The sequence below is a fragment of the Oryx dammah genome, unplaced genomic scaffold, assembly GCF_014754425.2.
Source record: "Oryx dammah isolate SB20612 unplaced genomic scaffold, SCBI_Odam_1.1 HiC_scaffold_4, whole genome shotgun sequence".
Taxonomy (NCBI): domain Eukaryota; kingdom Metazoa; phylum Chordata; class Mammalia; order Artiodactyla; family Bovidae; genus Oryx; species Oryx dammah.
This window is the reverse complement of record NW_024070188.1, coordinates 61,406,796-61,430,433: the sequence shown is the minus strand read 5'-3', so window position 1 is coordinate 61,430,433 and position 23,638 is coordinate 61,406,796. Positions and strand designations below refer to the sequence as shown.

Below are 23,638 nucleotides of genomic sequence, written 5' to 3'. Positions count from 1 at the left end.
TGCCTATATTCATAATTAAAGGAAAGGACAAATTTTGGTTTGAAGTTAACAGTGATGTAACTTTTTGCTTGCAAATATATGGGCAGCTCTGAATTCTATCCATGAATCCTTTGAAGGTTAGCAGACTCTTGAATTCTAGCCAACGACCCTATGAGATTAGAGAGCCACAGATACCTTAATACTCCGAATCACTACTTGAGGAAATAGTTATCAAACCATTACAATTGCCTTGATCTGTTGAGAGAAAGCCTCTACCATGAGCCATTATATATTTCAGAGTCTATTTGTTATTAATACTATTTGTTGTTCAGTCCCTAAGTTTTGTCCAACTCTTTTGCGACCTTGTGGACTGTAGCCCACCAGGGCCTCTGTCACAGGGTTTCCCGGGCAAGAATCTGGAGTGGTTGCCATTTCCTTCTCCAGGGGATCTTCCCAACCCAGGGATCAAACCTGTGTCTCCTGCATTGACAGGAGGATTATTTACCAATGAGCCATTCTCTCTCTCTCTCTTTAGTCATTCAGTTGAGTCCGACTCTTTTCTATGGACTATAGCCCACCCGGCTCCTCTGTCCATAGGATCCTCCAGGTAAGAATACTGGAGTGGGTTGCCACTTCCTTCGCCAGGGGATCTTCCCGACCCAGGAATCAAACTTGAGTCTCCTGCATTGCAGGTAGATTCTTTACCCACTAAGCTATGAGGGAAGCCCCAGTGAGCCATTAGGGAAGTCCATTTGTTACTATAGCCTATCCTATACTCCTTAATACATTTTCCAATTAATTACAATATTATTTCTACTTTATTTTGTCCTTCAACATACACTTTTGAGTAAAATTTTAACTTACCTTTGTGTTAAATTCCATAAATTTATCTGCTATTGTAGAGCATGCATCTCATTCCACTATCATCTAATTCACTAACTTAATATGTACATGTAATAAAGACATGTAGAGACTAAATTATATTATTCCAGTGACTTTTATTTTTTTCCTCCAGCTTTCAGTTTTATACACCAGATGGTTGCCAGATGGATCCCTACGAATAAATTGTAAATAATCAATAATAATCAATATTTTTATGACTCATGCTCCTAAAAGATATTTAAGCATGTTAATGAACTTGTTTTCAAACAATGAGCATCTCATCACAGGGACAACAGATCATCCCATATACCACTGGCAGAAATATCTCCCTGGGACAAGTAATAGAGACTGAAAGACTGAATGTATCTAGGTAAGGAGAAGGCAATGGCACCCCACTCTAGTACTCTTGCCTGGAGAATTCCAGGGACAGGGGAGCCTGGTGGGCTGCGGTCCATGGGGTCGCACAGAGTCAGACACGACTGAAGTGACTCAGCAGCAGCAGAATCTAGGTAAAGCTACTGGATGGGTTTGTGTTAAAAGAAATTAACCTAGTTATAGTACAAGGTTGGGAGAAGGCAATGACAACCCACACCAGTACTCTTGCCTGGAAAATCCATGGACAGAGGAGCCTGGTAGGCTACAGTCCATGGGGTCGCTAAGAGTCGGACACAACTGAGTGCCTTCACTTTCCTGCATTGGAGAAGGAAATGGCGACCCACTCCAGTGTTCTTGCCTGGAGAATCCCAGGGACGGGGAAGCCTGGTGGGCTGCCGTCTATGGGGTCGCACAGGGTCGGACACGACTGAAGCGACTTAGCAGCAGCAGTACAAGGTTGAAGGGGTTTTATTGTCATAGACATTTTAAAAAATGGTACAACCACTAAGAAAACAAAGTCAAGTCTGTGATTTTACAATTCTTTCTAAAATTGAATTTTAAAAATGAGTCAGTGGTGTTAATTTCAACCTAACTAGCCAGATCCTAGTATGACAAAATGAATTTTGAAAATAATTGTCTTGCAAAAGATCAAGCCATATATATCATGGCTGGTTGGAATTCAGTATAAAGATTCCTTTTAAATGGAAGCGAACCATGTAACATTTATAGTTTTCTTACTGAACTATATAGTACTCCCCTTCACTGTTTAAGAGAAGATTCATTAAGCAAAAACAGCACTATAGGGCACTCCAGAAAAAAGAAAAAAAGAAACAACAACTCTCTCTGGAAGCAAATATCCCCCTAGCAGTAATTTAGAACTAGATTGATCAAAATGGTGGTTTACTAATGAATATTTCATTTTCCTCTATTAAAGTACAATTTTGACCATGATTTATAAGAACCATATACAAAAAATCTTTTCTTAGTTAGTCCTTAGCTCCTCCTTATCTTATGCAACTTAAGTAAAACTAAATGGTCTAAATTGAAGACAAATTTGTATTATAATAGCAGTGCTTATTGTAAACATTTTAGAATATACAGAAAAGCTTGTTGCAACTAGAGAAAGCCCATGCACAGCAACGAAGACCCAGTGCGCCAAAAATACATAAATAAAATAAATTTAAAAAAGAAAAAATGTTGTGCTACATTGAAATTAGTTACAGAATGATTATACATATATATTCTCATATAATTTTATTAGTTTATTATAAAATTCTAATGCAGTTTTCTTTATGAAAAGCTATAGGATGGAGTTAAACTGTTGGGTCTCTGATAATGTTTGTAGAACATCTAAAGTAACACTTAGGGTAAAATTATTATGACCCTGTATAAGATTATATAACTTATATTGGAAAGAGCAAGCCATCTGCAAAGATGGCCAGAACTTTTCTTATGACTTAGATTTATCTCACAACTCCCAGCAACTTCAAAACCTAGATGAATATTTATTCCCTTTACATTTACTCTTTACTTCCTTTCAGTTTCATGGGGCAAAAATCAGGTATTTTCATAAACAAAGCATAGCCTAAGGTTTGGAGGAAGATAAGATTCAGGTGTGGCATTGATAATTTATTTTCTGTCTTGATGAAAAAATGTGCTGAAAAATAGAATAAAATATGGCATCACAATTCATCCAGTTGACTTTATCTACTTTTAAAAATTCAATCATTTTTTTTGACATTGACACAATCATTTATCTCTGAAAAGGTGGAGGGCATATGCCTTCCCTGCAGGCAATTTATATATTTATAACTGAGCCATCTTCTCAGAGAGATTATTTAATTCTGCTTCCTCTTCCACACCTGTCATCCCATTTTATACACCCTTAGTGTCTCATTTTTCTAATGCTTTAAATGTTTAATTTCCAGTTAATACGCACCTTAAATTCATCTTTGAGCTGTCTAGGCTTGAATGCAGATATCATTACCCTATAGTCCCCTTGACACAATGAATTAACAATTTCTGTGCATTTTGTTACCCGCCCTCTCTTGGCTTTTCTTAAGGCACTAATAAATATACCAGCCTGAAACCCTCAAATAGATTTTCATTTCACATTTATCCTTTTGAACAGCCTGGTGCAGCATATAACTGTGGCCCAGATCTGGGAACTACTTAGCCTCCCCTAATGCGAACAGTTTCGTGGTACATGTGATGTGTGGTCCATGTTAGGGTTAGAGCTGGATAATTCCAACAATGTCATTGCTGAGAAAGTACAGCAGGGCAGGGTTATGTTATTACTTATCTTGTGCTTTAAATGTATAAATACAAAAGGAAAATTGAAAAGACATAAAACATTAATACTTAAAATTACAGTTCTACGTAAGATAGAAATATATTGTGCATTATTTCTCTATCAAGACCATTTAATCATTACTTGGACACTGAAATTTCTTTAAAAATTTATTTTATTTATTTGGCTGCATCAGGTCTTCATTGCAGAATGCAGGATCTTTAGTGGTGGCATACAAACTTTTATTTGTGGCATGTGGGGTCTAGTTCTTTGACTAAGGATCAGATCTTGGCTTCCTGCATTGGGAATGCAGAGTCAGCCACTGGACCACCAGAAAAGTCCCTTAAATTTCTAAATTTGTTTACTTTGGGGTAATAAGAGAACTATTCAGATAAATATATATGCATGTGTACACATGCTAGACTTTGTATCTATCTTATTACTTAGAATCAGATATATGGGAACTATTAACCAACTTGCATATAAGAGGAAGAGCACAAGGTCAGGTTGATCTAATATTACCTCTACTAAAAGTATTTACATGGTTAAAACTGCTGTGAAAAGATGGTAATCTTTAGAGCCAGATGGACATTTGATAAATTTAGTTGACATGTGACTTTGGCAAGATACTCTACTTCTGCAAGGTTCAATTTCCTTATTGTTAAAACTGGGAATATTTATTGAATGTTATATAGTCAGTTCTGCTATAGTGAAACATGTGTGTTAATAAAAATTCATGTGCTAGGGCCCAGAAATAAACATACACATGTACAGTCAGTTAATCTGTGATGAAAGAGGTGAAGTTAAGTGAGGTCCCTCAGTCATGTCCGACTCTGCGACCCCGTGGACTGTAGGCCACCAGACTCCTGCATCCATGGCATTTCCTAGGCAAGAATACTGGAGTGGGTTGCCATTTCCTTCTCCAGGGGATCTTCCCTACCCAGGGATCGAACCCGGGTCTCCCCCATTGCAGGCAGACGCTTTAACCTCTGAGCCACCAGGGAAGCTCAAGAGGTAAGAATATACAATTGAGAAAAGACCAAGCAATGCTGGGAAAGTTGGACAGCTGCAGGTAAATCAATGAGGTTAGAATACTCCCTCACATTATACACAAAAATAAACTCAAAATGGCTTAAAGACTTAAATATAAGCCATGAATGACACTATATGACACTTGTCTGGTGGTAGAGTGGCTAAGACTCTATGCTCTCAATGCAGGGGGCCCAGGTTGGATCCCTGGTCAGGGAAATAAGATTCCACACATCACAACTAAGATTCTACATGCTGCAACTAAGACTCAGTACAGCCAAGTAAATAAATATTAAAAATAAAAAAGACATACTATAAAACTCCTAGAAGAGAATATAGGCAAAACATACTCTGACATAAATCATAGCATTGTTTTCTTAGGTCACTCTCCCAAGGCAAAAAGAAGTGAAAGCAAGAGAAGAGAGTAACGAGGATGAGATGGTTAGATGGCATCACTGACTCAATGGACATGAGTTTGAGCAAACTCTTGGAGACAGTGAAAGACAGGGAGGCCTGGTGTGCTGCAGTTCACGGGGTTGCAAAGAGTCGGACACGACTTAGAGATGGATCAACAACAACCTATAATGGAAAAGAATCTGAAAAAGAATATATATATATATATATATATATATATATATACACACACACACACACACATATGTATGTATGATTGAATTACTTTGCTGTATATCTGAAACTAACACAACCTTGTAAGTCAACTACACTTTAATAAAAATTTTTTTAAAAAAGTAATGTGCTAGGCAAAATCACAATAAAAATCACAGGGTTTTCGGCAAAAATAGGATTAGGATATAATACTCAGAAACTTCATCAGTTACAAGTGAAAAAAAAATAGGAACCAAGCAAATATGGTAGCAAAGTTTCATACATGTTAAGTGGTTAAGAAACACATAAATACTAAAATACTATTTTATTTTAAACCTGAAGTTTACTTGTAGAAATGGGTATCAAGAAAGTTGTGAGCTGTTGTGAAGAGGTAGAAGGAGAGTAATCTGAAATCAGAAGGAAAGCTGTAACATGAACAGAGGATGAATGTGTTGAAATAGCTTGTAGGTGCTGGAGTTGCTTATGTTTCAAAATTCCCATTCAGTTCAGTTCAGCTGGGTGTTAATTATTGCACTCATGTAGTGTTTCTTGCCTAACCTTATTGTGGCAATCATTTACAATATATGCATGTATCAAATCATCACGTTGTATACCTTCAGTTCAGTTCAGTTCAGTCGCTCCGTCACGTCCGACTCTTTGCGACCCCATGAATTGCAGCACGCCAGGCCTCCCTGTCCATCACCAACTCCCGGAGATCTCCAGTAGCATACTGGGCACCTACTGACCTGAGGAGTTCCTCGTTCAGTATCCTATTATTTTGCCTTTTCATACTGTTCATGGGGTTCTCAAGGCAAGAATACTGAAGTGGTTTGCCATTCCCTTCTCCAGTGGACCACATTCTGTCAGACCTCTCCACCATGACCCGCCCGACTTGGGTTGCCCCACGGGCATGGCTTGGTTTAAACTTATACAAAGTTATATGCCAATTATATCTCAATAAAGCTAGCGGGGAGGAGAAGGCAATGGCAACCCACTTCAGTACTCTTGCATGGCATATTCCATAGACGGAGGAGCCTCATGGGCTGCAGTCCATGGGGTCACTAAGAGCTGAAAGCGACTGAGTGACTTCACTTTCACTATTCACTTTCATGCATTGGAGAAGGAAATGGCAACCCACTCCAGTGTTCTTGCCTGGAGAATCCCAGGGACGGGGAGCCTGGTGGGCTGCCGTCTATGGGGTTGCACAGAGTCAGACACGACTGAAGCGACTTAGCAGCAGCAGCAGTGTTTCTTGCAGACTAAGTGGCACAGAGGCACATTGTCCTTGTCTTTTTGACTTCACACACTTAAGCACATGCTTCTCTTGGCCTGGAAGACAATCTCCGAGACTGTCTCCAATGATCTCCACTTCCTGGTATTCACACCTTTCTTTAGTGTGCTTTCACACTGCACCAGGGTTAGGTCTGAACAGCCAATAAAATATAGTAGAGTGATGGTGTCACTTCTGAGATTAGCTTATAAAGGTAACAACTTTCTTGGGCTCCCCTTTCTTCCATCATTAACTGGGGGAAGCCAGCTATAGCATGAGGACACTGAGGCATCCCGTGCAGAGGTCCGTGTGATTGGGAACTGAGGTCTCCTGCCAACGTCCACATGAGTTGTGGAGTGAATCTCCAGACTTCAGATGTTTGCAGTCTTAGCTGACAAATTCACTGCAACTTCATGAGAGACCCTGAGCCAGAATCATGCAGATAATCCCTCCAGATTCCTGACCCACAGACACAGAAATTACTGTTTAAAGCTGCTATGTTTTGTTATACAGTAACAGAGAAACTACTACATTTGATTTCATTTGTCTTCTACCTCCCTGGCTGTTTTTTCTCAATCTCCTTACTGGTTCCTCCTCCTCTTTTAATAAATGTATAAATGTTGAAATTCCTGGAGTAGAAAAGATCTTCTGTTTCTGGAATGGAAAGAATAGTAGTGAACATAATTAATCAAGAGGAAGGTGGTTCAAGGTGAGAATAAATAGATAAGTGCAGGTTGTGTTACATAAGTGGTTATGGATATATCGTGGATAAGCTACATAAGTAGTTTGGATTTCAATCCAGCTGCAGTGGAAGGTTAAGATTGTAATCAGAGATATGGCATGTTTTATTTGAAAGAGATCATTCAAGCTGCTCTCTCTGAGAAATGGATTGACAGTGGGCAGGGACACCAGCTAGGAGGCTGTTTTAGTAGTTTAAGTGAGGTAACAATGGTCATTGTGAGAAAAGGAAAATGAAAACAATTGTAAATATATTTTGGAAACGGATTGACAGGTCTCAGCTGATTTACTGGATTAGAAATTTAGGGAAAGAGGAAATAGTGGTGCTCTCTAGGTTTTGACCTTAATTCATTGGATTTTGATAGTGTTATAATAGTTGGGAAGATTGGAGAGAATAATAGGTAAGGAAAGAATAAACCGATTGGGAGAAAGAAAGGAAATTAGAAATTTCATTTTTTTCTTAACTTTTTATTTATTTATTTAGATGCACCAGGTCCTAGTTTCAGCATGCAGGATCTAGTTCCTCCACCAGGGACAAATCCAGACCTCATGCATTGGGAGCATGGAGTTTTAGCCACTAGATCACCAGGGAAGTCCCAGGAATTCCATTCTTAATATTAGGTTTGAGATGTGTGTGAAACCTCCAAGAAGAAAGACAAGGTATGAAGTCAAATATGTGCAGGTCTGTGGTTCAAAGGAGAATTCCAGCTTTGAGATAAAGTACAAAGATGATACTTAAAATCACAGGATGACAGATATAGAGAGACAAGAGATGACTCAGGACTGAACCCCAAAGAATTTCAACAAAGAACATTCTGCTCCTCCTATAACCTCTCTCAAGGAAGAAATGGTTTTTGTTGATAAATCTAATCATAATTCCATTACCTCACTTTAGGTGGCCTTTCCTCTCTGCTCTTTAATACCTAGATTAAATAGCCAGCTGGCATGATCTGTGGGCAAAGATTTCTTATGAAAACTTAGAGAGCATTACATTTATTGCAATAATCTTGTGAGAAATATGCACATTAATCTTGGTGGGACTTAAGAACAATGCTTAACAGTCATATTTTGATATTTCAATTTTTTGAAATGAATATTAAGGAACAATACTGTAATACATAATTCTTGAATATATAATTTTGGTAATTTTAAATCTTGGGGAAAAAACAACTTCCATGTTCGTAGCAGGCAAAAAGAGGATAGAAAGAGTGGCGGGGGGAAAAAACCCAGTCAACTTGTGCTCACCAGTAGGAAGTGAAATAGATTTGGCAAGGGGAACCATTTATTTCAATTGTACAGATACAGAAAAATGCCAGACCATTTGGGAACATGTCCTCATAAATAGAAAATGTCTCTACCCAAAACAGAGCATGCAGTTGAGGGTTCTTGTTTGTGAGCAACAGAAACCAACTCTGGTTAGCTCACTCAGAAATTTACTGAAAGATATCAGCTAGCTCCAAGTATCAGCATACATTTTATCACACACACACAAAAAGGAATCAATACAAAGCCTTGGGAAGGATACAAACTGAGGAGGTAGCAGAAACAATAGCCAACCACTCACAGCCCCCCAGCCTACATAACCTAAACTCTTTTGGACCCACTTTGTTTTGCCTGCTTCCCACTACTAATGGGTTAGCAACAGTTACTATTCTCAGGGAGTGGGAAGACACTCTCCAAATTCCCCGTCAACTTTAATTTCCCCAAATGAGAAAACAGTTCCAATGTTGTTCAGCCTAAAAAGACAAACAAAACCAGTAGAAGGAGGGAGTCTGCCTTCCAAGTCTAATCTTCCAACACCATTTTCAGACAGCAAGTCCTTTCTTGTTCTCTCTTTCAAGTTACCTTCAATGAAACAAACCAAAACACTAAGGAAAGAGCTTTATAAACATAGAGTAAACTGCCAATGACCATTAAGTTAAATTTAGCTTACTGATTTATTATTCTTTTTGTAGGCATTTATCTTCTTAATAAGGTTGTTTACAATTACTATTTCTTCTTGGGAAAAATTCTATTTTTATATAATGTCCTTTTGTTAAATGGGCTCTTGATTTTCTCATGGTCCTCTCCACCTTCTTTGTATTTCCAACAGGGTAAAAAGTACCATTACAAAGAATGGAACTGTAATGGAATTCCAGGTTTTGAAAGTAAAAGAAAACAATACAGTGAAGTACATAAAACATGATCTAAATTCAATATCCTCTAATTTTGGAGGTTGATAAAAGTGTCATATATCAAATGAATCTAGTTCAAAAGAAGCCTGGGTTGCTTTTTATTAAAGGATTTGTTCCAATGTCTCTTCTACTTTGTTATTACCTCAGGTTATTTAAAAGCAGTTATACTGCCTCAGCGGAGAAGGCAATGGCACCCCACTCCAGTACTCTTGCCTGGAAAATCCCATGGATGGAGGAGCATGGTTGGCTGCAGTCCACGGGGTCGCTAGGAGTCGGACACGACTGAGCAAATTCACTTTCATTTTTCACTTTCATGCACTGGAGAAGGAAATGGCAACCCACTCCAGTGTTTTCCCCTGGAGAATCCCAGGGACAGGGGAGCCTGGTGGGCTGCAGTCTGTGGGGTCGCACAGGGTCGGACCCGACTGAAGCGACTTAGCAGCAGCAGAAGCATACTGCCTCAGGTAGCAACATGACTTCGTTTTCAATGCATTCGCAACAGAATTGCAGAGAAAGGCTTAAGATAATATCCTAGCTTATAAAGCACTGTCAGATTGTGGTTTATCCTGTATGGGTAAGGGCTTTTAGCTTTAAATCAACCCCCTTCCTTACTTGCAGAATAGTAGTTGTATTGAGCCATCAACGGCTTTTCCTTTTTTTCTTTTAATATAGTTGATCCATTCAACAAATATTTACTGAGCACCTACTGAATGCTTGGAACTTATCAGTGCACGACATAGGCCAAAGATTCCTGCTTCCACATTCTGATAGTGGTGAGGGGTTGAGGGGCAGGCTGTACAAGAAATAACCGAGAATACATCTCATACAAATGAGGTGTTTTTTCTAGTTGAGCTCGTAAATTGGATTGTGATGAGAGAACGCCCTAAGCACAGTATTAAATCCACGGCTGGGGCCCAATACTGGACTGCATTTACTGATAGAAGACTGGTTGCTAATTAGAACTTCTAAATCCTTTCAGGCAGTTCAGGTCCCTAAACAACAAAGTAATAACCATTTTAGGCCCTAAGGAATTACGCGCAGCTAAGTCTTAATAGAAAATGTGCTATGATTCTTATTTGAAATTTTACCCGAATCAAAAAATGTGGCTTCCCCATTCATAATCTGGTTTATATTTTTGGCAGATTAGGTTGTTTCTGGACCAGCACAACTGATCGTTAAGCTTCGCGTTCTGCTTTATTTTTATGCTCAAACCAATGTCTCGAGGCGTCTAAGTGGTAATGCTTTAACCACGTCCGAGGACAAGAAGCATCCTCTGACGCAAACCGCCAAGACAGCCTAAGCCACTTCGGAGTACTGCAGCGTGAACTCCGCTACGGGTAGGAGAGGTGGTGTGACGCCACTCTAGAAACGGACGCAGATCGTGGCCATTTTTCTACTTTCTAAGTGCGTCTGGCATATTTTCTAGCAAACAAAAAGCGACACTTCCTCGTTTCCAGTTGGCGTCTGAGAAAAAACTCGGCGCTTCCTGGCACAGAGAAACGCAGTGTGCTAATAGAGTCCTTGTCTTTTCCTCAGTGTGAAATTATCCTTTTGTTTCTGGCCTGGTCAGAGTTGGTCCCACAGAAAAAACAGACCAGACGAGCAAAAGTGGGGGCAAGCGAGGTCCGGAGGGTTCGCTCAATGCAAACCAGAGACCAGCGAGTCCCCCGGTGTGGAACCACCACCTCCCATCACCAAAACACCCCGCCCACTTTCTACCGCCACCCTGGCGGAGGCGGCTGATGAAGACCGGAAGGCGGAGCCGCCAGATCATCGCGCGAGACCAGCCACGCGACTTCCCAGAAAGCCTCAGGCAACATCTATACCGCGGCCGGAGAGCGGGTTTAGGGCGGTGGGGTGGGCGGGGCTTGGTCAGAGATTTAGCGGCACCGGAGGCCACGCCCCAAATCGGAAGTGACGGAGAGGAGCTAGCGCGTCGAAGATACCTCTATGGTTTTCCTCCCGTTCTTGAGTGGGGAAATGGCCGCTGTGTAGTTACCGGTGAGATAAGTCCCGGGAACCGTCCTTCGGCGTGTCAGGTAGGCCTTGCGTTGCGTCCAGATGACTCAAAAGGCAGTGAATATCGAGGAGGAATGAATATTACTGAATCTTTTGTTGGTAGTGGCGGGTTGGCGGTGACAGGAGAGCCCAGGATACGTTGCGCCGTTATTTATGCGTTTCCCAGCCAGTTTCCCTCGGGCTTTCGAGGCACTATGGGCCGAAAAGGTGGGGGGTGGGGTGAGCAGCGAGAACCGTGCCGGCGCGCGCGCCTGCGAGCCTGGCTCGAGACCCTCAGACCGCGCGGCCTTCCATGCGCTTGCGCAGATCTGCCTTTTCAACCCTTCCCCCATTTTCCTCAGCCCGGATCTCTGCGCGTGGCCGACTGAAAGCTCGCCCCGGCGCACGCGCGCTTCCTCTTCTCTCCCTTCCCCGCCTACGGCTCCTCAGGCGGTCCGAGGTGCAACTTGTGTTCGCTTCTCATTGGCTGGAATCGCCACCTTCTTTTCCGGCCTGAGAGGCTTGGACAAAATAACTAACCTGCAACAAAGTGCTTTGGGTAGGTTAACCCCTTTTCGCGCCGTCTTTTAACTCCGGAGGTTTTTCTCCGGCTTCACGCTCCCGGTCGGTCTACGCCTTGTTTTTGTTACTCTAGTTTGTCCTAGGATCTCGTTCCGTGCTCTCTGTCCCCGGCATCCGCCTCCGGTTTTCTGCGTTGCGGGAAAGTTTTCTTCGGGTTCCCCTGGTAACTGATTTGAAGCGAGAGTGCACTTTTGACTCTTAGGATTTGGTGCCTAGTTACTAGCTTGGGCAGCGGTCTCAGCCGATGGATGTAAGGACGGCCTTGCCACCTCCGGGGCTAAAGAGCAGTTCTGCAGTACCCGCTAAGCCACGTCCTTCATGCAGATTTAGCCACTGTACCTTGTTAGAAAAGTTGGATCCGCGATTGGTGGTATAAATGGATGGATGGGAGTGGTGAGTTGAGGTTAGGGACTTTGCCATCATAAAGCCTTGGTTGGCTTTATTTAAATTTTAAGGTGTATCTTGTCAGAATCCAGCAGTACTGGCAACTACTTTTCTAAGTCAAACTTTTTAATTTATTTTATATATATAGAGAGAGAATTTTAGAAGTGAAAACAATTGAAATTAAATTTGGAGGTAGATATGACCAAAAATGACGTACGGAGATTAGCTCCTTCAGTCTTGTATTTTTTTGTGCAGCAGCGCCTCTTAAATTTGGGGGATATTAAAAGGCAAAACAGTTTCTCTCTCACTGTGAATTCTCATTCAGATTGGACTATAGTTGGAATGGTTGGGCTACAGTTTAGACAAAGAACCTTTACATGGAAGGAAACGCTACCAGTTTATTTGCAGTTTTATGTGATCCTAGACAATTTTGGATAACTAATTGAATGGAAGGATTGTGTGTCCGAAATAACTCACTTTAGGTGAGTAAACTAAAGCCTGTCTAACTGCTGGCAGTTAGCATCTTGTTTTTAGAATACCACACTTTCATTGTCACATTGTGGTAGTCATGGGAATCCCCCTTGATTCAGATAATTGCAGCAAAGGAAATTTTTTGCCTAGAGCTGATTCTTGAGTTGGAAGAGCAGTAAGTAGTGTTTCAGGACTTGGAGATAGATCTCTAAAAACTTGTGGCTTGGGTAGGCTCCGGTTTAGTTCAGTGTATTGAATATGGGCGGCTACCTATACTAGATTATCTATGTGAGTGACAACTTAAGTTAATAGAAATGGAAAGTCTTTTCACTTCTATTATATATAGAACTTTGTATTAGGGTTTTCCAGAAGCTACATTCAGAATCATTGGTGAAGGACAGGGAAGCCTGGCATGCTGCAGTTCATGGGGTGGCAAAGAGTCAGACATTACTTAGCAACTGAACAACAACCACAGCTGTGTAATTTACAGTGATTTATTAAGTGACAAAGAAGTGGATAAGGGAATTGGGAAGTCCAGCTGTCTCTGACTGATAAGTGTAAATGTTTAGGTTATAGCTGTAGGTTATGAATTTGTTCATTTTTCAGTTCAAGTTTCTTAAACAGTGGTTGTCAGTGTTAGCCTCAGAATGTTAAGTGCTTAATATTTTCTTTGCCCCCAGGTGGAAAAAAGTCTATAAACGTTCAGTTGCTCAGTCGTGTCCAACTATTTGCGACCCTCATGGACTGCAGCACACCAGGCTTCCCTGTCCTCACCATCTCCCAGAGCTTGTTCAAACCCATGTACGTTGAATGGGTGATACCATTGAACCATCTCGTCCTCTGTCATACCCTTCTCCTCCTGCCTTCATCACTCTTTCCCAGCATCAGGGTCTTTTCTAATGAAATCACCTCTTTTGCATCAGGTGGCCAAAGTGTTGGAGCTTCCTTCAGTCCTTCCCGTGAATATTCAGGACTAATTTCCTTTAGGATTGACTGGTTGGATCTCCTTGCAGTCCAAGGTCCCTCAAGTCTTCTCCAACACCACAGTTCAAAACCATCAGTTCTTCCATGCTCAGCCTTCTTTATGGTCCAATTCTCACATCCATTCATGACTACCGGAAAAACCATAGCTTTGAATAGATGGACCTTTGTTGGCAAAATAATGTCCTCTGCTTTTTAATAACACTGTCCAGGTTGGTCATAGCTTTTGTTCTAAGGAGCAGGCATCTTTTAATTTCATGGCTGCAGTCACCATCTGCAGTGGTTTCAGAGCCCAAGAAAATAAAGTCTGTTTCCGTGGTTTCACTATCTATTTGCCATGAAGTGATGGGATTGGATGCCATGATCTTCGGTTTTTCAATGTTGAGTTTTAAGCCACTTTTTCACTCTCTCACTTTCATCAAGAGGGTCTTTAATTCTTCTTTGCTTTCTGCATAAGGGTGGTCTCATCTGCATATCTGAGGTTATTGATACTTCTCCGTGCAATCTTGATTCCAGCTTGTGTTTCATCCATCCTGGCATTTTGTATGATGTACTCTGCATAGAAGTTAAATAAGCAGAGTGACAATATACAGTCTTGATGTAGTATTCCTTTCCCAATTTAGAACCAGTCCACTGTTCGATACTAAGTATTTAATATTTTCTTTGCCCCGAGCTGAAAAAAAAAGTCTACAAACATTAATGTAACAATAATACAGGTTGACATTTGTGTGTTATTTTGGAATTTTCAAACCTTCAACTTGATCTAGTATTTCTCCCTACACTAGTTCAGTCATTCAGTAGCTCAGTTGTGTCTGACTCTTTGCAACCCCATGGACTGCAGCACGCCAGGCTTCCCAGTCCACCACCAATTCCTGGAGCTTACTCATACTCATGTCCATCGAGTTAGTGATGCCATCCAACCATCTCATCCTCTGTTACTCTCTTCTGCCTTCAGTCTTTCCCAGCATCAGGGTCTTTTCCAGTGAGTCCATTCTTCACGTCAGGTGGCCAAAGTATTGGAGTTTCAGCTTCAGCATCAGTCCTTCCAATGAATATTCAGGGCTGATTTCTTTTAGGATAGACTGATTGGATCTCCTTGCATTCCAAGAGTCTTCATTGATGCCAAAGCATCAGTTCTTTGGCGCTCAGCTTTCTTTACAGTCCAGCACTCAGATCCATACATGACTACTGGAAAAACTATAGCTTTGACTAGATGGACCTTTGTTGGCAAAGTAATATCTCTGCTTTTTAATATGCTGTCTAGGTTAATCATAGCTTTTCTTCCAAGGAGCAAGCGTATACTAGGAGGAGGCCAAAAAAGATAGAAAACTTTTTAGGGCCACATGAACCAGGGAGTGGCACAATCTGGTCTGGAATGCAGGTATTCTTTTTCTCAGTTCTGCATGCTTTTGTCTAAAGCAGGCTGACAAGGAACTGCTAAAAATTTGTGACTAAGCCTTTTTTTTTTTTTTAAAGCTTTTTCTTAAGGAAATATTCAAGCACAAAAGTAGAATATTGAACTGTTACTTAAGCTTAATAATTATCAGCATTTACCAACTTTAAGATTATTTGCTTTTTTTTGAGAGTACTTAAAAATTACTTTATATTGGAGTATAGGTGATTAACGTTGTGTTTCAGGTGTACAGTAAAGTGATTCAGTTATACATGTGAAATCTGTTCTTTTTCAAATTCCATTTTTCTGGAGTATTTTAAAGCAAAATTCTACTCATTAAGCATTTCTTGAGTCGAGCCTTAGACCACTTGGCCATCCTCACACCCTGTTAAGCATTTCTTGACTTTTTAAATAATGCTGATTAATGCTATGCCAAAAATATTAAATATTAATCATTTGAAGTGAAACTAATAAACTGCAGTTAAGACTGTTTCAGACCAGTTAACATTTGAATACAGACCATATGCCAGATAAGTCATTTCCATTTATTAGTTTAGTTTAATCTTAAGCTGTTATTAGCTTTATTTTGTATCTGTGGAAAGTGAAGCTGAAAGAGATTAAGGTAATTTGTCCAAAGTTGGGTAGCTGGTTAATTGTCAAACCAGAATTTTGAACCTAGTCAGTTGGAGTAATAGTCATGGGAAGTATTTTTAGGATTATTAAAGATATGAATAGCAGTAGTTTCCAAAAATTTGGAGCCCACATCCTGAATATGCTAAAATTAAGACTCGCCTCAAGTACTTACTGCTACTTCAACCTTCTAATTTGTCTCCCTTTTCTTTTCTCCATGTGGTTCATGCTCTATACAGCAGCTATCTTAAAATGTAAATAAATAAGATGGTGACACTTCCCTAATCAGACCTTCTAGGACCTTCCTATTACAGTTAGAGTAAAACCTTGACTCTACTCTGGCCTCCTTATTAGATGCTATTTGATTTAGTCCTTCCTGTTTTCCTGCCTTATCTTGCACCCTCTCATTGATCACAGTACCTCAGCCTTCTTACAAGTTTGTCTTGAATTGGTTAAGTTTGTGTCCTTTGCTTAGAATGCTTTTCTTGGATCTTTGCAGTGTTCCTTCTGTTTAACTTAATTGTTACCTCTTTAAAGATGGTTCAAGGACCCACTGTAGTAGTCCTCCTCTCCATCTCTTGACATCACTTTGTGTTCTGTGGTTTCTTTCTTCCCCTAGCTTGAACGTAAGCTCCAACAGAGAAGGGAACTTAATGTCTCACTTAAAGTGCTGTATTTCCTACAGTAGTAGTGTCTGGCTTCTGATAGTCTTTGTTGAAATTCATATGAATTATGAAAGCTTAATCTGAAAGGTGGGGTTAAATATGTAGGTTATGAGATTATGAGGATTAAATAAGATAATTTTATTTAAAGTCACCTAGCATAGTTTTTCGGAGAAGGCAATGGCAACCCACTCCAGTACTCTTGCCTGGAAAATCCGATGGATGGAGGAGCCTGGTAGGCTGCAGTCCATGGGATTGAAAAGAGTCGGATATGACTGAGCAGCTTCACTTTCACTTTTCACTTTCATGCATTGGAGAAGGAAATGGCAGCCCACTGCAGTGTTCTTGCCTGGAGAATCCAGGGATGGGGGTGCCTGGTGGGCTGCTGTCTATGGGGTTGCACAATCGGACACGACTGAAGTGACTTAGCAGGGACCTGTCGTGTCTCCCATAATATATAACACAGTACTTTGTATATAGACTTCCATTTAAAAAAGAAAAAAGGCAAGCTGATTAGAATCTTTGTACTATCTTAAATATTAACATAGTATTAAATGTTAACTTGTAATGTATATTATATATTATTAATGTATTATGTGTCATATTTTACATATGATCATTGAGTTTTTGGTATGGATGCTTGAATATATTCATCGATCGTGAACAAGAAGGTGTATCTGCTAGGCTAACAGCCTACAGCCCTTTTTTCCCTCACTTTGCTATTTCTAGCATATATTTTCTTGGTACTTCAGAAAATCATGACTTGGAGTAAAGAGAGATTTGGCAATTGGTTCTTCTTTGGATATACAGAAACTAAAATAAGCCTTTTAGAATTGTTTGGGGTAAGTGTTGGCTAAAATGAGCCTTGTATCACTTCCAGCAGTGAATCCAGTAGTATTGGACTTTTCAGTCAGAATAAAGTTTCATAACAACCTATCAGTTTAAAAGCTGAGAGTTTTTCTCTGCCCACTTGGGGGATCTAATATTTTTAAAACTAAACATAGGAATACTTTAGAAATCTTTTTGTTAATGTATCCATGTTCTTTTGTTTTTGCTAATTTCTATTTTGCTATATTTCCCATACTTGCTAGGTTCCTATTCCTTCTTCCTATCTTAAAAATAAAATAATTCCCTTAGCTGTAAGGCCATGTATAAATATTTAGGGGACATGTTCTTGTTTTACCAGTTTAATCTTATTTCTTCTACTTTGTGTTTTCATTTTTATTACCTTTTTTCATTGGATCAATAATTCGATAAGACAGATTTTCATATTAATGTGGGTTTTTTTACCCATTTAAACTGATTTATGAATTCTTTGAGTATAGTCACATACAATTTTGTATTGTTTAGTTTCTGATCCCCTCGTAGTTTTGACTATGTTTTGTACCTAGCTGATAATGTGTGCTAAGTCATTTCAGTCATGTCTGAGTCTTTGTGATCCCATGGACTGTAGCCCTCTAGGCTCCTCTGTCCATGGGATTCTCTAGGCAAGAATACTAGAGTAGGTTGCTATGCTGTCCTTCAGGGGATCTTCCTGACCCAGGGAACAAACCCACGTCTCATGTGTCTCCTGCATTGCAGGCAGGTTCTTTACTACTAGCGCCAGTTGGGAAGCCCCATAATTGATAATAACAATTTTATTCATAAGGCTAATAAGCATTTCAGTAAATTCTGAAACTGCTTAATACTTTGTGTATAACTTAAACTCATTTGCATAGTAATATAAATTAGTTTAGGAAGAGCTCTGGCTTCCAGTTGATACTTGTTTCATCTACTGGCTGGGTTTTGTTTTTTGTTTTTTTGAACATCTATATATATCAAAATCCTTTTAGGCACAAAATTACTAGAGTTACTATGATGGTTGTTACATTAATTTTAAAAATCGGCTTCATATGAAACTGCACTATATGAAAGGAAGTGGTCAGGAGAAAATAAGATAAATAGCATTAAAGTAAACTCATACTGTAGTTGTTATAAACTGTGGTATTATGAATACTAACTGTAGATGGTAGTAGTTTACTCGCTAAGTTGTGTCCGACTCTTGCGACCCCATGGACTGTAGCCTGCCAGGCTCTTCTGTCCGTGGGATTCTCCAGGCAAGAATACTGGAGTGGTTTGCAGTTTCCTTCTCCAGGGGATCTTCCTGACCCAGGGATTGAACCCAGGTCTCCTGCATTGCAGGCAGATTCTTTACCGACTGAGCTGTGCGGGAAACCCCTACTATAGATACATAACATGTTTTAATATACCAAGATGGCCACTTATGCTAAACTAACCATTTTGGAATTTTCTGATAGGATGACAGTATAGCTTCCTTTTTCTAAATCCCAGATTGCTAAAATTAGAACTCAAGTGTTTGAATTAAAGGTTCTGCAGTTTCATAATGCAGTGCTGCATTCTGATTAAAACAGAAGTTAAATTTCTTTAAGCTTTTATGGTTAAAAACTTATTTCCTGATTCAGTATCCTGTTCCTGAAGTATTTAGTGCCTTTATTAAGAGTTTATTGCAGTGCTGAGTGGTAATATGTTGTAAATAGTGGATTTTTTATCATAATTCATTTTTTTTTTTATCTTTGCTAGGAATTTAATTTCTCAGAACATTCTCTCCAGGAGGAATCTTACAGTATCTCAAAGACTTCAGTTGACTGCTTGAGCCTACATAAAACCCAAGGTAGATGATTAGTTTTTCTAGTCTGCAGTTTGGACTTTATAAAGAAAATGTGACTTCTGAACTTAATGATTTAGACCGACTGAAAGTGATATGGTCTGAAACTTTTGTTATGGTGACTTGTATGAAGTAAGCCAGATTTTTAAAGTTTTAGGGAAAAGATATTTCTAGGTTGTGTATCTGCTTTTACTTCTATAAACACATCTACTTAAAGACTGAGAACACACAGTTGTTCAAAAATAATCAGGATAAAATAGCTCTGCTTATTTAACTTATCTTTTATGCATACAAGAGGAATTCCATAACTTAACTTTTCCCCCCTTACATGGGTGTTAAAGTTAGGTTTGATTGCTTATTATGTGCTAAAAATTGTTTTAAGAATATTATATGTATCAACTCATTTAATCACTATATCTCTGAGGAAGGTACTGTCTTTATATCTTAACTCACTTGGAATTAAGAGTGAGAGAAGGTGAAGCTGGTGTTTGTCTCTTTGAAGACAGTTGTGTTTTATTTGGTAATAAGTATTTATGTGAAACCCTTTGAATTTATCATCTATGTGGCTTTTTTTGGTGAGGAAGTATGCAGACATCATTGCCGCCTCTAGTTCATCTCAGTACTTTTCAAAAACTGTCAGAATATTGAGCAAAGTCTAATTAGGTCAAAAGGGTTTAAATACATGGCAATTGCAGGCTATTAGGAAAGTTTACTGAGTTGGTTTTTTGGGAAAAAGTACTTATTTTGTGTAAGTTAGTGAAAATTTGAAAATAGTTGTGGCAGGAATAAACTTGGGAGACGTGTAGGCTTAATTTTGTAAAGAGTAGATCTTTTTTTTTTTTTTTTAATTTTTTTTTTTTTTACTTTACAATTCTGTATTGGTTTTGGCATACATTGACATGAATCCACCACGGGTGTACATGCGTTCCCAAACATGAACCCCCCCTCCCATAAATCAGTTAGCCCTGTTACTGATTTCCTTGAGGTCTGATTATTGCATTAGATACTAGCTAGTATTTAGAAAAGTTAGAATATTGGTGTACAAGTTCTCTTTTTCTTTCAGTCCCAATCTCTTCTTGCAGCAGTCTCTTTAGTTTCTTTTATCCTTTTTCATCTTTTCACCAGAAAGCTACAGGGTGAACTAGGCATTGTCACATAAGTCCATTTTTATTTCTACAGTCACTATTGAAAGCAGAGCTGTGGGCTCCAGCTGTTCAGAGACTTAGTGACCTTTATTCTCCTAGGAGACTTATCCATCACCATTCCAAGCAGTATTGCATACATGGAGTGGTCGATTTAGTCCCATTTCAAAGCCATAAAGCACTTACGATGACAGCTGGGTAGGTTTACTCTGTTTTTTAATATTATGTCATTTGTATTTTCTTTTCAGGTTTGTTATCTGTAATACTCTGATATTATTTATCTTTTTTACAGGAGAGGTAGGCATTTGTATTGGGCATGGAATAACATCTAACGTACTGCTGCAGTCTGATGTTGCTCTTTCTGACTTCTGCAGCTGCTGCCTTTTTTTGGATTGAGGCACATAAGTGGAAAAGTCCATAGAAATCTTCCGTTGTGTCTTTACAATACCTGCCATGCAGGTGCAAATAAAGTTTTAGTTAGGGATAATTGACTTAGTACTCACTTGAATAATGATGGGTAATATCCTTTGAGAAACTTAATGTTTTATAAATTTAATTTGTATCTGAAGATAAGTTAAATAATAGAAACTACTTCTCTTGCATTGTGATTTTAACCTTTTTTTGCCCTCTCGTTTGCCTAGGAGAAAAGAAATGGGTCGCTCCAATTCTAGATCACATTCTTCAAGATCAAAGTCTAGATCACAGTCTAGTTCTCGATCAAGATCAAGATCACACTCAAGGAAGAAGAGATACAGGTGAATTACCGTGCTTTTACCTCTTTAAATTATAATAATCATACCAGCTAACAGTTACGGATTGCTTACACAGGCAGAGTGCTAAATTCATTAATATGTTTTAGTCTCTAAGAACCCAGTGAGTGGATCTGTTGTTTAGAATTAGTCCACTGGGGAAACTTTGAATGAATTTCCTGCAGATAGATAAAGGGGAACTATTGTAATGTTAAGAGATGAATTGGATAATGTAAGAATTATTTGGCAGTAAACAGTCTTGGCATACTATTTCATAGTTTCTTGTTTCTGACTCTGAGGTCTCAATAGGTTTATTCTTTTATATAAAAATGATTGAACTCTGGTAGTTTTTCTTTAAATGGTAATACATACTTAGCATGGAAAATAGAAACTACAAGTTAAAAATAAATGACCATGATCTTATTATGAATTGTTAGTTTCTGATTTTTCTTTAGTATTTTTCTTGGCCTAACTTTTTATTACATATACATTTAGCCAGTGGTATTTCACTAATGAATATTCTTCCGTGGCATTACATGTTCTTTTGACATTACCAGTTTAAGTGCCTGCATGAATGTAATGTGTTAGTGTGTCCTATTTTTGGATGTCAGTTTTTCCCCGTTTTCTCGATATATACCTTAGAATTGAGATGCTCTTCATTGAAATAGTAACCTTTTACTTTTATATAAATGAGGGTTTTTTTTTTTTTAAATACATTTTTAGCTTTGACAACTTATTTGCATATTTGATCAGAATGGTACAATGGAATAGTTTATTTTTCTTTCATTGATATTTATTTCATTTTTAGTTCTAGGTCTCGTTCCAGGACGTATTCAAGATCTCGTAGTAGAGATCGAATTTATTCTAGAGATTATCGTCGAGATTACAGAAATAATAGAGGAATGAGACGACCTTATGGGTACAGAGGAAGGGGTAGAGGGTATTATCAAGGAGGAGGAGGTAGATATCATCGAGGTGGATATAGACCTGTTTGGAATAGAAGACACTCTAGGAGTCCTCGACGAGGTCGTTCACGTTCCAGGAGTCCAAAAAGAAGATCCGTTTCTTCTCAAAGATCCCGAAGCAGATCTCGCCGATCATATAGATCCTCTAGGTCTCCAAGATCATCATCTTCTCGTTCTTCGTCCCCTTATAGCAAGTCTCCTGTCTCTAAAAGACGAGGGTCTCAGGAAAAACAAACCAAAAAAGCTGAAGGGGAACCTCAAGAAGAGAGTCCTTTGAAAAATAAATCACAGGAGGAACCGAAAGATACATTTGAACACGACCCATCTGAATCTATTGATGAGTTTAATAAATCATCGGCCACATCTGGTGATATTTGGCCTGGGCTTTCAGCTTATGATAATAGCCCCAGATCGCCCCATAGTCCTTCACCAATTGCTACACCACCTAGTCAGAGTTCATCTTGCTCTGATGCCCCCATGCTCAGTACAGTACACTCTGCAAAAAACACACCCTCTCAGCATTCACATTCCATTCAGCATAGTCCTGAAAGATCTGGGTCTGGTTCTGTTGGAAATGGATCAAGTAGATACAGCCCTTCTCAGAATAGTCCAATTCATCACATCCCTTCACGAAGAAGCCCTGCAAAGACAATCACACCACAGAATGCTCCAAGAGATGAGGCTAGGGGACGTTCCTCATTTTATCCTGATGGTGGAGATCAGGAAACTGCAAAGACAGGAAAATTCTTAAAAAGGTAAGAGTTAAGAGAATTTAGATCGTAATAGTAATATTTCTCTGAATTCTGTTTGGATTTATGTTTTAAAACGGCATTGTGATGTGTATTTAAGTATTTTTAATTGTGACTTTTTATAAAATAATTCGAAGTTGATTGTAAAGTGTTTTAATGTTTATGAAGATAATTCATACTCTTCTTTTTCATTTCAACCATTTTTTTTAAGTCCAGAATTAAGAATGTAAATGAGAAGTTGAAAGTATTAACGCATTGAAAGGTTATTTTGTCTTCTTCATTATAATGTGATCTACATAAAATAATGCAGTTATATATTCTTGTGTATAAATAGTCCAGCTGCCTATTTTTAGTAAATCTACCTGACTGTAGAAAAGATAATAAATGATATTTTTTATTGACTTCAGTAACATTTCAGAGAGATGCTTGGTCTAAATGCTAATTTTAAGCATTGCTAAAGGTTCCTTAGTGAAAATGGATTGCTAAGGTAATATGGTTGGTTTTAAGTAAGGAAATACAGTGAGCTTGCTATTTATTTTTTTAGTGCTTCCCAACCTAAAATTAATTTTTTATTGAATTGATACATAGTTTCTACTTAATATTGCCAGAAATCATTTTCTACTGAAAAGTATATACATGAATTATTTTGTGATTTAGATAGAATAGTAACATCTAATATTAACTACACTGAAGTCCGCTTTTTTGAACTCTTGTTTATATTAGTAGATATGTTAAAGAGTGAAATTTTGAGTGTAATCATAAGTAAAATTCAAATAGATAAATAATAGATAAGTATATTTTAAGTATCAAATAGATAAGTGTATTACAGATAAGTTTTTAGTGGTTCTTAGTCTCAAAAATAAAACTTAATCTCTGAAAATTTGGATTTGTTAGTGCAGAATTGTGAACTATGAGGAAATAGAC

At 38.7% G+C, this 23,638-nt stretch overlaps 1 protein-coding gene across 8 annotated transcripts in view; it reads left to right on the top strand.

The window, feature by feature from the left end:
- The first annotated feature begins 11,149 nt into the window (after positions 1-11,149).
- The window catches only part of BCLAF1 (BCL2 associated transcription factor 1), a 31,208-nt gene continuing 18,719 nt past the window's right edge, over positions 11,150-23,638 (top strand). For 5 of the 8 annotated variants that reach the window (XR_005720913.1, XR_005720916.1, XR_005720915.1 and 2 more), the window contains exons 1-4: positions 11,182-11,382; positions 19,025-19,115; positions 20,893-21,006; positions 21,809-22,720. Coding sequence is in view for 4 of the 8 variants with exons in the window: in XM_040239296.1 (XP_040095230.1) it covers positions 20,903-21,006; positions 21,809-22,720 (1,016 nt within the window). In the remaining 4 variants the exon portion in view is untranslated. Of the gene's footprint in view, positions 11,383-19,024; positions 19,116-20,892; positions 21,007-21,808; positions 22,721-23,638 lie in introns of all 8 variants that reach the window. The other 3 variants (XM_040239294.1, XM_040239297.1, XM_040239295.1) reach the window with 3 other exon arrangements.